Below are 18,887 nucleotides of genomic sequence, written 5' to 3'. Positions count from 1 at the left end.
CTGTTTTCCTCACTCTGAAAATGATTAATTAAACTGCTACTGAATCTCTAAAACCTGTCTGCTTTGTATGGCTCCAGCTCCAGCTATCCAATTTAGAGACCAAGACAGTTAAATTCAGTTAATAAGGGCCTGATATTGATAAAGAGCCAGCAAAGAAGTTTAAGAAGAAGTAGTCAGGTATATAGGAGATAAACCAGAAGTAGTATCATGGACAAGAGAGTATTTAAGATGAGAGAGGGATCAAAAAGAGTATCTAAGAGGAAAGGGTGATCAACAGTTTTAAATTCAGTAGATATGATGAGAAGAATGAGGAGTGAGAATAGATCATCAAATTTGGCAATTAAGAACTTTAAGATTTGGCAGTGGTAAATTTGGAGGGAATAATTTCAATTGAAATTTGCCAGTTTGCAAAGGATTACAGAGTGACTAAGATGAGGGCAAGTGGAGACAGTGAATGTAGACAGGTATTTCTAAATGTTTGACCAAGAAGAGAAAAATGGATGAAGAAAGATACTTTGAGGCTTCTAGTTTTCCATTTTACTTTAAAGTAGACAGATTCAATCTGAACCAATTCCATTCAATTGCAACTGGGTATAAAGAGTAAAGCTTTTCCAGAACTGGGAAGAACAAAAGGAAATGTTGTCAAGACCTAAAATAATCACTAACTGACTTACAGTCTATCCATGTATGGACCATGGAAGCAAGGTGAGAGAATTGTTTTGATCACTGAGCTTCCAAGTTAGGGGCTCAAGGAAAATTTGTTGAGAAATAAAAAAAAAAATAAGCAAATTTGCTTCTCCTAGAAAGACAAAGGAAGATGATTCCTGACATCAAAGCAGTATGTTGCAAGGAATCCAACAGCAGAACACAGAATCCCAATAGGAAAATACAGTAAAAGAAGCAAAGCAGAATTATTTTCTTGAATCAGTATAAACCATATGGTCACCCAAAGCAACTTGAATACATTTGATGAGGTCCTGTATGGTGGATGTGAGAGAAACTGAAGAACTGACTTCTGAGGCAGACAGGAAGAAGGGTCTGATAGAAATGAATTTTGCTTCATAGTCCCAGTGTCTGGGGAGGTCATCCAGTCAGCAATCCAAGTCATATCAAACCATTGAGTCCCACCCTGTATAAGTCTTGCACAGACTTACTTTGCCATGTTCTATCTGAAATCTCAGTCATGTTCCTGAGATTCAATTTCCCCTGTACGGTCTACTTATGGCCATGTCTTATTGTCCTCTTTTGGGTCAGTTTGCCACAGCACTCTGTCTTATGATGTCTTTCTCCTTCCCCTTTCCCCATCTCTCATGGTATTTCCTAACACCATTATGTCTTATGATGTCTCTCCTGATCCCATTACATCAGCCACATCACATTTAATATAAGAATGGAGGTTTGTTTTATCAGAAATCTAGTGAATTGAATCTTTCATCTTCCTGAGTTCAAATCTGGTCTCAGAAACTATTAACTGGGATCTTGAGCAAGTCATTAACCTCTGTCTATCTAATTTTCTCAACTATAAAATGAGTATAATAATAGAACCAACCTTGTAGGGTCATTATGAGGATCATATAACATTTGTGAAAAAAAATAGTTTAGTACAGTGCCTGATACATTACAGATATGATAGAAGTGCTTATTCCCTCCTTTTCTCTTCCCTGTTCCCATCCCTACAATAACTGAGTTTCTTGGGGTAGATAAAATGGAAAAAAATTGCCATATGATTGCTATTTATTAACATTGTTATATAGGTGTTTCATTGAAAACCCTTTATAATTCATCAATATTTTTTTTTACAAGAATAAGGGCATTGGAGCCATCCATCCATTAGGGTTTTTCCCCTAGATCTGCCATTAATATATTGTATTATTTCTAGCAAACCATTTAGATTGCCTTAGTCTCAGTTTTTTTCATTTAGAAAATAGGAAGACTGGACTAGATGATTTAAGATTTTTTCACTTCTTGAGTAGAATCAGGAGAACATTGTACACAGTGACAGCAAGATTATGTGAGGAATAATTCTGAAGGACGAGGTTCTTTTCAAAAGCGAGGTGATTCAGGCCAGTTCCAATGATCTTGTGATGAAGAGAGCCATCTATACCAGAAAGAGGACTGTGGGGACTGAGTATGAATACCACATCTTTCTCATTTTTTCTTTTATGATCTGATTTTTCTTATGCAGCATGATAATTGTGGAAATATGTACAGAAAAATTACACATGTTTAACATATATTGGATTTTTTGCCATTTAAGGGAGGAGATGGGGGGAAGGGAGGGAAAATTTTTTGAAACACCCTTGAATTTGCAAGGGTAAATGTTGAAAACTATCTATGCATGTGTTTTGAAAATAAAAAAGCTTTAATTAAAAAAAAAAAGAAAATGCAAAAAAAAATTTATTCATTTCTGAGTCTATGATCTTTTCCTCCCTCCCTCCCTTCCTCTGTCTCTTCCTCCTTCCCTCCCTCTCTTCCTCCCTCCTTCCCTCTCTCCTTTCCTCCCTCCCTTCCTTCTTTTCTTTCTTTCTTCCTTCTTTCCTTTCTCCTTTCCTTCCTTCCTTCCTCCCTCCCGCACTCTCTCCCTTCCTTCACCAACATGCTGTGTTTCATAGAGAACACTAGAGAGCACTAGAATATAAGGAAATGCATGAGGAATATAAAGAAATTAGTCAACAAAATTCTTATTAGAATGAGTGTGAAGTTATATTTAATCCTACTCTTTTAGTTAAATAACCTTTAGTTAAAAATAAAATATACATAATTATCATGCCTTCTTTGGAAGAATTTTGTGTTTTCTTTACATCCTATTCTACATTATAGCTATTTTTAGAGAATTGCATATTATATCCTCCAATAAAATATTTTTATGTCTCTCCTAGCACCTAGCAGAGTTCTTTGCAAATATGTGGCACTTTAATGAATAGTTATTGATAAAATGAAAGAATAAATGAACAAATACTTTATCTACTGTTTTTAGGAAATGATCTTCAAAGTCATTGTTAGTATTCCCCATTGCTATACAGTTATACAAATGGCATGCATTTAATTCCTTATAGACAGTATGGATAATACTATATAAAGAACCCTACCCAGAATCACATGGCCTTCATCTTTACTTTACCTCAGTCACACACAGGTTATCACTCATATGAATTCTAACTCCATGATCCAGAACTTTAAAATGTGTGTGTGTCCTTCCTTCCCTCTCTCTGTTTTTATCACTTTTTCTCTCTCCCTCTTTCTCTTGTCCTACTTATATTCTTCTTTTCTATAACCTGAAATCATATCTTCTATTTTCCTCCCACTTCAGCTATATTCTTCCTCCATTAGTGTCACTTAATATCACTTTTCTTTACTCTCTGTCCATCCTTCTGCTCTGTCTTCACCCTGCTCCCTTTGTAATCTAGACTTAATAGGTAAAGAGTTTAAGTGTATGCTTATACATTTTTAACCTTTAAAAGCAGGTAGGTCAGCATTGGATAGAATGTCAAGCTTGGAGTCAGAAACATTTGAATTTAAATTCTGCCTCAAACACTAACTAGCTATGTGATGCTGGATAAGTTACTTGGTCTCTGCCTTAGTTTCCTCAATTGTGAAATAAGAATGATAACTCCCATGATTGTTTTGAAGATCAAATGACATGATAATTGTAAAATACTTAGCATGGTATCTGATATAAAGGCCTTACATAAATGATTATTCCCAATCTCCAATCTATGTCATATAATATTATCAGTGAGCCTCAGTGTTCTGATCAGTGAAGAAGAGGGAGTAAGAAAAGGTAGATGTACTAATTAAAAAACAAACAAGCATTTAGTGAGTGTTGTACTGCTTTCTGTTGATGCTTAAGCTTCAATTAAACTTTCTTCTCTATTTGGGTAGGCTCCCTTTGATTATTTACATAAAAATCAGTGTTTTTTTTTTTTACCTTAAATAAAACATTTTTTTCAATATTGTTGATGTTTATTTTCATTAAATAAATTGCCTTAGATTTGGTGGTCTCCTTTTTTTTTTCACATGTTGAAAATCCCAAATTTCATCAGAATATAGTCTCTTTAGCCCAGACTTGCTCCTTTTTAGATTAAAGAGTGATTCCTTGCTCTTTGTGAATATTTAACTCAAGGACAGCATTAATTCTGCTTGATTCTGGAAACTGAATGGATGTCCATCAGTTGGAGAATGGCTGAATACATTGTGGTATATGAATATTATGTAATATTACTGTTATGTAAGAAATGACCAACAGGATAATTTCAGAAAGGCCTGGAGAGACTTACACGAACTGATGCTGAGTGAAATGAGCAGGACCAGGAGATCATTATATACTTCAACAACAATACTATATGATGACCAGTTCTGATGGACCAGGCCATCCTCAGCAACAAGATCAACCAAATCATTTCCAATGGAGCAGTAATGAACTGAACCAGCTATGCCCAGAAAAAGAACTCTGGGAGATGACTAAAAACCATTACATTGAATTCCCAATCCCTATATTTATGCACACCTGCATTTTTGATTTCTTTCACAAGCTAATTGTACAATATTTCAGAGTCTGATTCTTTTTGTACAGCAAAATAACGTTTTAGTCATGTATACTTATTGTGTATCTAATTTATATTTTAATATATTTAACATCTACTGGTCATCCTGCCATCTAGGGGAGGGGGTGAGGGGGGGTAAGAGGTGAAAAATTGGAACAAGAGGTTTGGCAATTGTTAATGCTGTAAAGTTACCCATGCATATATCCTGTAAATAAAAGGCTATTAAATAAAAAAAAAATTCTGCTTGATTCACTTCCTCTCAGCTACCCATATTCTTCAAGAGCATAGTGAGTACTCACACATATTTCTTAAATGAATGTTAAAATAAAGTTGACAGCATACAAGATTGACTCCAGACCAAATTATGAAGTGGGTAAATTTTTTCTTCAACATTCTTTCTTGTGTAAAACTATTGCTCTCAGTCTATGATCACTTTCTTCTTTTTTTCCTTCCTCCCTCCTTTTATCCCTCCCTAATTTCCTTCCTTCCTTTTTCCCTTCTTCCTTTTCTCCTTCTTCCTTCCTTCCCTTTCTTCCTTTCTTCCTCCCTCCCTCTTTTAGACAGCAAATAATTCAATATATGTTAAACATGCCCAGTTCATCTATATATATTTCTACAATTATCATGCACACAATTCTTTGAGTTACTTTAGATTAACAAATGAGCCTCAACTTCTTCACCTTTAAAATAAGGGATGAGAGTAGGGCGTTGGTTGGTTGGTGTTGTCCTTCGTTCTTGAAGAGGACCAAAATGATACCAATATGTTAAACTCAAGTGAGTATGTTTGACTGTGACTGCTTACACCAATATGAGCACATAATGCTCTGCCACAAGTTGGATATAAATAATCAAGTAGAAAGATTAAAGATGGAAGAGGAGAGTTAGCCAAGTTGAACCCTTCCAATATATTCTTATTATTAAATAATTAATTAAACTAAGTAAATCAAATTTCAGAGTGACAGAGACAACTAAAAGTCAGAATGTGATATTTTTACAATCCAAGACAATTTAGGAGATTGGCAGAAGTCAACAACACTGGAGTGCCCAGAGCATGTGTATTAGCAGACTCAACAGTGAGACTTGGAGGCAGCTGTGGCAGTGGCAGCAACAATACCTGATGGAGCTTCAGGTTGGAGATGGTAAGGAGTTTGAACAATTAGTCAGAAAGAGATTATAAAGGATCCTTTGCTAGGTGGTGCTTACACTAACAGGCAACTTAATTGCTTCTACAAAATTCTGGGATGCAGTACTAGGTCGGTCACAAGGGAGCAGGACCCCTGGTCTCAGTTTAAAGGCAGAAAAGAACACTGGTGCTTATGACTGCAGAAAAGCAGGGGACCTGGATACAATTCTAGAACTAAGAGAAACTCTAGCACTTGCTGGGAAGCAGGACTGCTTCCTGGATAAAGACAAGAGTGCAGACCATGAGAATTCTGATCATATGTCCCCAGAGAGGAAATGAACACTGAAAATGTGCAAAGTTTTAGAACCACTCTGAAAACAGTAACAATTGGGGACAGTGCCTTCCCAAACTCAGGTGAATAGAACCCAGCTTTAACATAAGATTCAGAGTCAAGAAATAGGCTGGAATAATAAGCAAACAACCAAAATAATTTGATCACAAAAAGTTACTACAGTCACAGGAAAGTGCAAGACATAATCTCAAAAGACAAGAATATAAAAATTGTCACAACAAAATCTCAAAGAAAAAAATACTAACTAGACAATTACTTGTAATTCCTGGAAGAGTTAAAGAAAGAGATGAGTAGAGGAAAAATTAAGAAAAGAAATGAGATTACAAGAAAATTATGAAAAGATAATTAATAGCTTGGTAAAAAAGAGTAACAACAATTCACTGAAGAAAATAATTTTTAAAAAGTAGAATTGGCTAAGTGGGAAAAAAGGCACAAAAGCTTATTTGTAAGGGTCTATAAGAGAGGCCAGGCAAGCACAGTTAGGATATAAGACAGGCCTATGACCTGAAGATCCCCGGACGTGATTGGCTATGAGTACATAGGGACTACCTTTGTGGGTGGGATTTCCAGCCACATTGGGAACCCTGAACACTCTGAAATCTTGTCAGGAATGGGAAGTATCTCCGTCTCTGATTGCCTGTGCCTGTGACCTTATGGACCCGATATAAACTCAGTGGGGGAGGAGTCTGACCCTTTTTACCTAGAGTTCTGCCAAGGAGAAGGAGCTAAGACAGTGGAGGAGGTCTTAGAGTAGGATGTGAACCACGTAAATAAAGTTCCTAAGCTTGCCTGCAAAAACTCTTGGGTGCTCTGCTGTGCTTAAACTGCATCCATATGAGATAGCAGCCAGAGGATTTTTTTAAGGCCTCAGGAAAAGGTAAACTTGATATTAATATTTACCAGAGATTTCTCTGACGCTGTGGGAATTAGGAGAGACTGGCAATAGCAAATGCAATTATAGCATGTTGCACTTATTGAAGAAAATAATTTCTTAAAAATTAGGACTGGGTAACTGGAAACTGATGACTCCATGAGACATCAAGAAATAATAAAACAAAGTCAAGAGAAGAAAAAATAAAAGTAAAAGTGAAATATCTCTTTGGAAAATCAGCTGACTTGGAAAATAGATGCAAGAGAGATAATTTAACAATTATTGCACTTCTTGAGAGCCATGATCAAAAGAAGAGCCTAGACATCATATTCCAATTATCAAAACAATTGTCAAAGAAAAGCACCCCAATATCTTAAATCTGGAGGATAGAAAAGAAATTGAAAGAATCCATGGATCACCTCCTGAGATTCCAAAATGAAAATTCCCAGGAATGTCACAGACAAATTCCAGGTCTTTCATGTAAAGAAGGAAATATTATAAGCAGCCAGAAAGAAACCATTCATATAGTGTAGCTCCAGAGTCAGGATCACACAAGATTTAGCAGCTTGCACATTAAAGAAGTAGAGAACATGGGATATAATATTCTGGAAGGCAAAGGAGCTAGGATTATAATCAAGAATCCCCTACCTAGCAAAAGTGAGTACAATCCATCTGGGGGGGAAATAGATATTTAATAAAAGAAGACCTCCAAGAATCTAGCTTGTGACTCTGGGCAAGTCACTTAACCCCAATTGCCTCAGTTTAAAAAAAAAAAAAAAAAAAAAAAAAAAAAAGGTAAGACCAGAATTGAATAGAGATTTGCCATTCAAACATCAGAAAAACATGAAAGGTAAACAAGAAAGAATAATCTAAAGGATTTAATAAAGTTTAACTATTTACTTTCCCATATAGAATATGGGAAGTCTTCCTAAGGGCTTTATCATTAGTAATACATTTAGAAGAGTTTATATAGACAGAAGGCATGAATGTAAATTGAGGATGTTGGGATGCTCTCTAAAAAAAAAAAAAAAAGAAGGGATGGAAAAGAGTAGTACTGGGAGAAGTAGAAGAGAAAAGTAGAACAGGGAAAATTTTCTCACATAAAAAATATGCATACGGAAAAGCTTTTTTAGTTTAGGGGAAAATGTAGAGTGGGGTGGGCAATGCCTAAACCTCAATGTCATTGGAATTGTTTCAAAGAGGAAAGGAGAGATACATACACAGACTTAGTTGAGTATAGAAATCTATCTTAATCAATAGAAAACCATAAAGGGAAGGGAATAAGAGATAAAATAAGAGGTGGTAACAAAAAAGGTAAAGGTAACAAAAGGGAAGTGGATTAAGAAAGGTGGTGGTCAGAATCAAAATAGATTTTTGAAGAAGAATGGGATTAAAAGAGAGAGAGAAAAGAATAAATAGGAGAAAATAAGATGAAAGAAAATACACACTTAGTAATCATAACTGGGTGCAAATGGGATGAACTCACACACAAAGTGAATAGAGTTGAGCTTGGATCCAGAGATAGGAAGACTAAGGTTCAAGTTTTGCCTTTGCCACATAATGCCTATGTGACATTGAGCCAATCACTAAACATCTTGGTGTCCATATTTCTAAGATCATAACTTTCAGAGAATGTATCAAACTATATCAGTGGGCAGAGTTCTTTGCTCAAGTGATCCTTATGCCAGTCATGGAACTAATCTTTATCCAATTATGTGAACTATATACCTGCTAGAGTTTCTTTCATGAGATTATGAGATTTTATAGGTCTAAAAGAGGGTAGCAAATAGTGGAAAGACTCAAAACTATGACAAATGAACATAGATTGAAGAAGGGGATAGTTAGACTGGAAAAGAGAAAATTTAGAAGAGAACGTGATAATTGTCATGGTATGTTACATGTTGTTTTTCAATATCCTTTACAATCTAATCAAAGCCTAGGGTATATTTTAAACTATGCTCATCTTCTTTCTTTCTACATTCCTAAATTTTAAGATGAAGTGGCCATTAGCCTCAGAATCTCTGCTTCCAAGGTTCCCAATATTTATATTTTAGCAAAAAGTTCCTCCTTGATTCCAGGGGATCAATATTGAACCACTTTATCCATTTTAGAGAGGTAATGAATTTAGGGCACAGAAATACACATAAATTCATGGTCTAAGGCATATTTGTTTTTTTGTTTTGTTTTGTTTTGTTTTTTTGTTTGTTTGGTTTTTTTTCATTATAGTAACTTTTTATTGACAGAATCCATGCCAGGATAATTTTTTTTTTTTACAACATTATCCCTTGCACTCACTTCTGTTTCGATTTTTCCCTCCCACCCTCCACCCCCTCCCCTAGATGGCAAGCAGTCCTATATATGTTGAATATGTCCTAGTATATCCTAGATACAATGTATGTGTGCAGATCCAAACAGTTTTCTTGTTGTACAGGGAGAACTGGATTCAGAAGGTAGAAATAACCCGGGAAGAAAAACAAAAATGCAAACAGTTTACATTCATTTCCCAGTGTTTTTTTCTTTGGGTGTAGCTGCTTCTATCCATCATTGATCAATTGAAACTGAATTAGGTCTTTGTCAAAGAAATCCACTTCCATCAGATTACATCTTCATACAGTATCGTTGTTGACGTATATAATGATCTCTTGGTTCTGCTCATTTCACTTAGCATCAGTTCATGTAATTCTCTCCAAGCTTCTCTGTATTCATCTTGCTGGTCATTTCTTACAGAACAATAATATTCCATAACATTCATATACCACAATTTACCCAACCATTCTCCAATTGATGGGCATCCACTCAGTTTCCAGCTTCTAGCCACTACAAACAGGGCTGCCACAAACATTTTGGCACATACTGGTCCCTTTCCCTTCTTTAGTATCTCCTTGGGGTATAAGCCCAGCAGAAACACTGCTGGATCAAAGGGTATGCACAGTTTGATAACTTTTTGGGCATAATTCCAGATTGCTCTCCAGAATGGTTGGATTCGTTCACAGCTCCACCAACAATGTATCAGTGTCCCAGTTTTCCCACATCCCCTCCAACACTCATCATTATTTTTTCCTGTCATTTTAGCCAATCTGACAGGTGTGTAGTGGTATCTCAGAGTTGTCTTAATTTGCATTTCTCTGATTAATAATGATTTGAAACACTCTTTCATATGAGTGGTAATGATTTCAATTTCATCATCTGAAAATTGTCTGTTCATATCCTTTGACCATTTGTCAATTGGAGAATGGCTTGGTTTCTTATAAATTAGAGTCAGCTCTCTATATATTTTGGAAATGAGGCCTTTATCAGAATCTTTAACTGTGAAGATGTTTTCCCAGTTTGTTGCTTCCCTTCTAATCTTGTTTACATTAGTTTTGTTTGTACAGAAGCTTTTTAATTTGACGTAATCAAAATTTTCTATTTTATGATCAATAATGGTCTCTAGTTCATCTTTAGTCACAAATTTCTTCCTCTTCCACAAGTCTGAGAGATAAACTATCCTATGTTCCTCCAATTTATTTATAATCTCGTTCTTTATGTCTAAATCATGGACCCATTTTGATCTTATCTTGGTATACGGTGTCAAGTGTGGGTCCATAAGGCATATTTGTTTAAGGGGATTTGTTTTTCCTCTCTCTTTTTTTCCCAATTAGATGGAAAGGAGGAAGAGAAAGAATGTTTGTTTGTTTTTTTTTAATAGGATGTTGAGATGTTGCAGATGGAAAATGTATGATGTCTCAGATGATGTCACTGGTATTAATACTTTTATTTAACTAGTTCACTTTGCTATAAGAAACCTCTCAGAGAATAATAGTAATTTATATATTTTTGTGATGGCAAAACAAAATACAATACAACTTTAAGAAAAAAAGTGTTATTTAAGACAAATGAAAAAAAAATCCTCCTTGGTGAGAATCAGGCTAAGAACAGAATTTCCTCACTGACTCTTCCATCTTTTGAAGGATGAAGCTATCTATATGGAAATCAACAAATTATTATTAGTTACACCAGATCATTGAAGTTACCTCATTACTATCTAAGGGGGTGAGGATGAAGATTCTTGTGACCCACACTTAATGCTCTTCTCAGAAACAACATTTTGTCAAAGTATGCAGCTCCACCTGTCATGTACATTACATAACTGCAGAGAGCACACTAGGGTAATTTTCAAGTTCAGTTGTCTCAGTTCTAGACCTTCAACAAACTGATTGCCACTTAGCTGTATATATGTATATATACACATACATATATGTAAACATATATGTACATGTACATGTCCCAAAACCTCAGTACCCATTTGATGCTGCTTCAACCAGGTTTTGGGGCCTTGAGCTCATCACCTCTGAGGGGGATCTGTAAAGCAGGCTCAGCTTTATGCCCCCTTCTCCCTTGAAGCAATTACAGAAGAAGCCACTGTCCCTACCCATTAGAAGAATTGGGGAAATGTAGAGGACATGTTGGGCCTTAAACCTGCACCCTAGACTAGTTTATGAAAATTATTATTTTCTTTTTAATTTTTTTAAAATAAAACTTTTTATTTTCAAAATATATGCATAATTTTCAACATCCATCTTTGCAAAATATTGTGTTCCAAAATTTTTTCCTTCTCTTTCCCACACCCCTTCCCCTAGAAGGCAAGTAATCCAATATGTTAAACATTGCAATTCTTCTATACATGTTTCACCAATTATCATGGTGCACAAGAAAAATCAGATAAAAAAGGAAAAAAGTGAGAAAAAACAAAATGCAAGCAAACAACAATAAAAAAAAGTGATCCACACTCAGTTCCCACAGTCTTCTCTATGGGTGCAGATGGATTTCATCTTCACAAAATCTTTGTAAATGGTCTCAATTTCTCCTCTATTGAAAAGAACCATGTCCATCAGAATTGATCATTGTATATTCTTGCTGTTGCTGTATACAGTGCTCTGGCCTCTTTGAAATCATGCTGTTAATCGTTTCTCTCTTTTTTTTTTTAATTAAAACATTTTTTTTTTAAAAAGAGAGACATATGCATGGATAATTTTTCAACCTTGACCCTTGCAAAATTTTGTGTTCCAATTTCCCTTTCTTCCTACTCCCTTTCCTAGGTGACAAGTAATCCAATATATGTTAAACATGGTAAAAATATATGTTAAATACAATATATGCATACATATTTATACAATTATCTTGCTGCCCAAGAAAAATCTGTTCAAAAAGGACAAAAAAAACTGAGAAAAAATAAAATATGAGTAAACAACAACATAAAACAGGAAAATGCTATGTTGTGATCCACACTCAAGTTTCCACCATCCTCTCTCTGGGTGTAGATAATTTGTCTTTATCACAATATCATTGGAACTGGCCTGAATCATACCACTGTTGAAAAGATCCATGTCAACCAGAATTGATCATCATATAATCTTCTTATTGCCATGTACAATGATTTCCTGGTTCTCATTTCACTTAGCATCAGTTCATGTAAGTCTCTCCAGACCTCTCTGAAATCATCCTGTTAATCATTTCTTATAAAACAATAATATTCTATAACATTCATATATCATAACTTATTCAGCCATTCTCCAACTGACGGACATACTCAGTTTCTAGTTTCTTGCAATTACAGGACTGCTACAAACATATTTGCACACATAGGTCCCTTTGTTTGTTTTATGATCTCTTAGGAATACAGGCCCAGTAGAGACACTGCTGGATCAAAGTTTGATAGCTTTTTGGGCATAGTTCCAAATTGCTCTCTAGAATGGTTGGTTGACTCAGCTCACAACTACATCAATAATGCATTAGTGTCTCAGTTTTCCCACATCTCCTCCAACATTCATCATTATCTTTTCCTGTTATCCTAGCCAATCTAAGAGGTATTTAGTGGTACCTCAGAGTTGTCTTAATTTGCATTTCTCTGACCAATAGTGACATAGAGTATTTTTTCACATGACTAAAAATAGTTTTAATTCATTATCTGAAAACTGTCTGTTCACAGACAAGATGTCCTATATAGATGAAAGAAAAGGGCCGTTTTCTCCTTGTTTGGTTATATTTCTTCCTTTATTATGCAGCCACAAAACTTTTTAGAGCTTTGAGTCTACCCTAAACACATATAATTTTCTTAATTATAGTCTTACCAACATTATCAGGGGTTTATTACCTGGACAGGGAGCCCTAAGAGAAGATATTCAAATAGATATTATGAAAGCTGAGTGCTGAAATACTCTGAAACACTGCAAAAAGCCTTTTGTTAAATGAGATCTTTCTCAAATGTTCATCAAATTCATATCACATTTTAGCCTAAAGAAATGTCTCTTTTCCTAGAGGGCAGGTAGGGGTACAGAACATAGTGATTCATCTGAGGCAAGAGTTTGGAAAATAGTGAAAAGACATATGATGGAAAAAAGCAGCCAAAAAAAGAGAGTTTTTCCTAAGTAATTCCATGAGAATTTGTAGATCATGAATTTCCTTCTTTCTCTCTTGCAGTGACACATTCTATGATGCCATAGACTATCTATCCAGGATAATTCTGGCTACACATTATTAAAGACATTCTTATGCTAATCAATGCTTCTCACTCAAACATCAAGATAATCTTCAGGGTTATCACTGAGGCAAGTTTTTACTCCATTATATGATGTAAGCATTGGACTCCATAGCAATAATAAGGAGCCATGGCCAGGTCACAGGACTGGAATATAGACCTCATTAAACTTAAACCTACCAATCATTGGGAAGATGGAAGATGATTTGATTTAGGCCATTGGCATTTTACTCCTCTACCACTACAATTAGTATCATATGATTAATAAAGTGACTGGTTATTAGGATGAAATAAAGAGGGGATGGAATTTTAAAGCATTAATGAGAGTAGATATGAAATCAAAATTATTTGAGAACTGGAATGAAGCAGTGGGCTATTATAATAATAGCTAATGCGTATCTATGCCTGTCTCTCTTTGTCTATTATGTTTCCTTTGTAATGGATTTATGCCTTTCCAAAGTTATATGCAAATCATAGGGCATATCTGATCAATTTTCAATGATGTCTATCAATCATATTGGCTTGTTTTTGTTTGATCTTTATATACCTTGTTTTGTTATTTATATATCAAATGCCAACATCTATATAATGATTTAAGTTTTGCAAATTGTTTTTTACTTATTATCTCATATGATCCTTACACCAACCTTTTATGATAGATACTATTATTATCTTCATATTACAGATGGGGAAACTGAGAATGGGAGTTTTAAGCAATCACTTATGGACTCAGGAAGGACTGAGTTGGTATTTAAACCAAGTGTTCCTGATTCTAGGTTCAGTAGCCTGCCCTTATGCCATGAAATTATATTTTATTGAGAATTTGATTACATGGATCTTATGACTGGGTCTTTTGTCTCCTGTGGATTTCTGAGAATCTCATTTATTATTATTTCTATATTATAGCTAATCTATATAATCTAATCTTTCTAGTTTTGTGGATACAGTAGGTGTTATTTTTCTGTCTTTATTCTCTTTTACTTTAAAACCTTAAAAAAAACTAGGTTTGTTATAGAAGTAGCATGGTATATTGGCAAAGTTATGTAACTTCTCAGTGCTTTAGACATCTGCCTAAATGACAGATTGCAGAGAAACAGCTGACCTATATTTGTAGGGACTTTCCTTATCTGAGAATTCTCTATACCAACAAAATCATAGTTTCATTTTTCATCTTCATCCTTACAAGACTCCAAAAAAGTAAATTCTCACCAGTCCTATTTAGATAAATGCCATTCTTAGCAAAAAGCCCATTATTCTTGTATTTTTAATAATTCCATATTGCAATAGCAATAAAATCATCAATGTAGGTAAGATTTTATAAGCACTTTGATTCAGGTGACAAAACTGTATTATTATTATTATTCATATTTTGTTGAATTTTTAACTGTCATGGTTTTCTTCATTAATTAAACCATAAATAGTTTAATTTTTACAATTTTATTTAGGAATCTACTCCTTCTTTGATAGTATTTATACTCCACATTATTTATGTCATAAAATAGAAATAAAATAAAATAAACTTTTTGGTTCAACTTAACTTTTTTCTAATAATAAACAAATGATATTAATCTTTAAAATTAACAAATTTAAATACTCAATAATTCTTGTTAGGTATTTGTTTCTTAGAGCTCACACCTCTTCCCTAAGGGAATGTGTCATATGGGATGATTGTTGATTGCTCTGAACTTTCTGGTTTTATACTTTTGAGAGATAGGACGTCCTTTGGAGAGAAAAGAGGTTGTGAAAAAAATAAGTCAAGGGGAAATGTATAAATACATGTAAAATACTTTTGCAATTATTTCAAATACTATTTAATTGGGAAAAATAGGGTTTCATGAGACTAAACATAAGGTGATTCAAAGTAATTGACTTCTACTAAGTATATAAAAAAAAGCTTTTTGTTTTATTTTGTATCTCTTTAGTTCCACAAATTCTTTTCTTCTGATGATTTTGAAAGTTTATATTTATGAAGTTTAGACATTCTGTGTAAGTTTGACTTTTTAATGCAGTATATCCAAATCCTAGGAATTACATATCAGAAGAAAATGAAGATTTTTCTTGTGTCTTGTGTTTGAAAGGATTGCATGATCTTATCTTAACTTCTGAATCTTAAGTTGCAACTGGCTTATTTGTATCATTCTAGAAACTGGAGAATTTGATATCAAGAGAATTGCAAAAGGGAAAAAATATGACTTCTATCAACCAACAAAATGGAGATGTTCAGTTCTGCTTTCACAACATCAGTGGTTCTTGTATGATCACTCCATGGTCTCCTGGAATTCGAATCAGTCTCTATGGAATCTTGAGCTTCATCACAATCCTTACAGTAGGTGGAAATCTTCTGGTAATTTTTTCAATTATGTATTTCAAACAGCTTCACTCTCCTTCTAACTTCCTGGTTGTCTCCTTGGCCTGTGCTGACTGTTCTTTAGGATTGATTGTACTTCCTTTCAGCACAATACGGTCTGTTGAAACATGTTGGTACTTTGGGGACAGATTCTGCAAGTTTCACTCTGCTTTAGATATTTGTTTTTGTTTAGCCTCCATGTTTAACTTGTGCTTTGTGTCTATTGATCGATATGTAGCCATTACTGACCCTTTGCTTTACCCGATCAGATTCACAGTAACTCTGTCAGGTGTGTTCATAGCTCTTAGCTGGATATCTGCCTTCTTGTACAGTTTCTCATTACTATACACTGGTGCAAATGAAGAAGGTCTGGAGGAAGTAGTGCATGCTCTCCATTGTGAAGGAAATTGTCAAATACTGTTTAACAAAACTTGGGTAATTATATCTTCTCTCCTATACTTTATACCTTTCTTTATCATGATATGTTTGAATAGCAAGATTTTTGCTGTAGCTAAACATCAAGCTAGAAAGATTGAACAAATGGGTAACAAAATGTTTTCAGAGGGTGACAAGGTATCAAAAAGAGAGAGAAAAGCAGCTGTGACTTTGGGAATAGCAGTGATGGCTTTTTTAGTATTCTGGTCCCCTTATTTTATCACAGTAATGATTGATTCTTTTTTCAATTCCATAGTCCCGCCTCTTGCTTCTGACATTATGATTTGGTTTGCATACTCAAACTCTGCCATCAATCCTTTGATATATGCTTTTTTTTACCCTTGGTTTCGGAAAGCCATCAAAGTGGTCTTAAGTTGCAAAATTCTATGGATAAATTGCTCCTCCATGAACTTATTTTCAGATTGAAAAATCTACTTCATTTGAAAGAGCCCCAGGCTTTGAGTCAATAAAACTGGGTTCATGTCCTAACTGAACCACTTTCTATTTGAGTGAGCACAGAAAAATCATTTAATTTCTTGATCACAGATTCTTGATATGTAATGTGAGCAAGTTGGGTTAAATGATCATCAAGGTTCTTTACTGCTTTAACATTTTTTAGTTTAGTATATATCTTATACACAGTTCCTACCCCCTTCCCTCCAAATCTGAGATTTTACTAGTATTGGAAACTCCTAGTGAGACTGCAAATCAGTTGCTCTTATAAAGTCTGCAATCTCATAATATTGAGAGGTTAAGTGATTTGCTCATGACTGTCCAGTTAATATATGGCAGATAGGGGACTTGAACTCAGATCTTCCTAATTCTGAGGCTAGTTCATTAGCTACCACAGTATATTGAATTCCACTAGTATAAACTTTTTATTTATTAATTCATTTATCTATTTATTCATTCATTTGTTTGCTCATTATTTATTTATATACTTATTTGTTCATTCATTCATTTAATGAAGGCAACCAACGTTAAATAACTTGCCAGCATCATACTACTAATAGGTGTTTGAAATCATATTTGAACTCAGGTCCTTCTGATTCCAAGTCCAGTGTTCTATCCACTGCACTACCTAATTGCCCCATATAGTATAATAATATCTGCCTTACCCACCTCACAGGGTTTGTTGTGGGGTAACCTATATGAGCATACTTTGTAAATTTTGAATTCCTGTGAATGTTATGATTTTATACTACCGTTATTCCAGCTGCTGCCAATAATTTTGTCAATAATTACAAACACTGTTTCCTTTGCATATACAATTTGAAATGTTTGCTGTATAATATCATTTATTATGTCAGTCCTATAATTCATTGTTACTGGATGTCATTCTTAAAATATTAATTAATGTTTTTAACATATTTGGTAGAATTTCAAGGAATAAAGACAAGAAAGAAGTGAAATTTCTTTTCATGTACTTTATTATGATGGTAATGCTAATAAATTTAATTTGATATTTCTAGTCACAAAATGAGTTTTTGTTTTTAAATTTTGGCTAGCTTTTTAGAGCAAAGAGTAATATAGAAAGTTAAAAGGATCAAGTAAGATCATGGAAGTAAACATGTTTTAAAAAGTATAACAAACCATACAAACACATTAAATGATAAACATCTTGAGTTTTGCCCTTTACTTCCCATTGTACAGGATGAAATCTCCCTGTCTTGCTGAACTCTCAATTCTTTATATTCTTTCTCTACAATGTATAAAATTAATTGGAAGAAGATGACCAACCTTCCTACATTTATTTAATCCTTGATAAAGAATATAGAAAATTGTTTTTGAAACACACTTAATTATTTTTGTATAGATTAATTTCTTTGAAATTATTTATCCATCAAATTTTATATCATGTTTATCTCTCAATAATTTCTCAAATGTCCTGTCCTAAATAAAGAGCCCCTCTTTGTAAGAATGATTTAAAATGGGGGAGGAAATTAAAAAAAAAATTTCATCCACACTCGAAGACTAACATACACAGAGACAGACAGACACACATACCTTTATATAGTATTCATATCCACTGTTTTATACTTCTACAATAAAGGAACGTGCATTTTATAAATTCTTTTCAGTTTTCTTTTTAAATAACTTTATGTTCAGGATTACAAAGTATTTACTAGGCTATCTGTGACATAGTGCTCTATCTTAGTCTTATACTTCTCTCTTCATAAACACATAGATAAATATGTGTGCATGCAATTTGTATATATGTTATATATATATCACTGATTATTAATGATTACCACTAAATAACTTGATTTGTCTATTTCCACACAGACATAAAAGTATTTATTATGGATGAAAAGACTATTGTGCTAAATTTCCATCTTCATCACTGAGGCAATTAGAGGTTAAGTGATTTGCTCAGGATCACACTACTAGTGAATAGCTGAGGCCAGATTTAGACTCAAATTTTCATGACTCTGGGTCTGCCTGAGAGTAAGAGTAAAAGTGGATAAGCATGCTGGTTCATGGTAAGAAAAGAGAATCTCAATGCTTTTCTAATTTTAATTTATTATAGTTTCTATCCTGGAGGAGATAACACAATGAAATTGAGGTGGGAATAAAGAAAGTGTGTTTGTTGCCTTGGGAGACTGAAATGTTATTTCCATTCACACAACAGCAATATACAGCTAATGCATATAATGCAATAACTATTGGTGTTATGAGACTAGTCTCTCACTCCTAA

General features: G+C 34.2%; 1 protein-coding gene across 1 annotated transcript; it reads left to right on the top strand.

Annotated features, from left to right (window-relative positions):
• Window positions 1–15,595: 15,595 nt before the first annotated feature.
• On the top strand, window positions 15,596–16,615 carry LOC111720691 (trace amine-associated receptor 7a-like). Its single transcript, XM_023503210.1, has one exon. It carries the CDS (start codon window positions 15,596–15,598, stop codon window positions 16,613–16,615), a length of 1,020 nt encoding a protein of 339 aa, XP_023358978.1.
• The last annotated feature ends 2,272 nt before the right edge of the window (window positions 16,616–18,887 follow it).

The sequence above is a fragment of the Sarcophilus harrisii genome, chromosome 4 (assembly GCF_902635505.1).
Source record: "Sarcophilus harrisii chromosome 4, mSarHar1.11, whole genome shotgun sequence".
Taxonomy (NCBI): Eukaryota; Metazoa; Chordata; class Mammalia; order Dasyuromorphia; family Dasyuridae; genus Sarcophilus; species Sarcophilus harrisii.
This window is presented reverse-complemented; position numbering and strand designations above follow the sequence as displayed.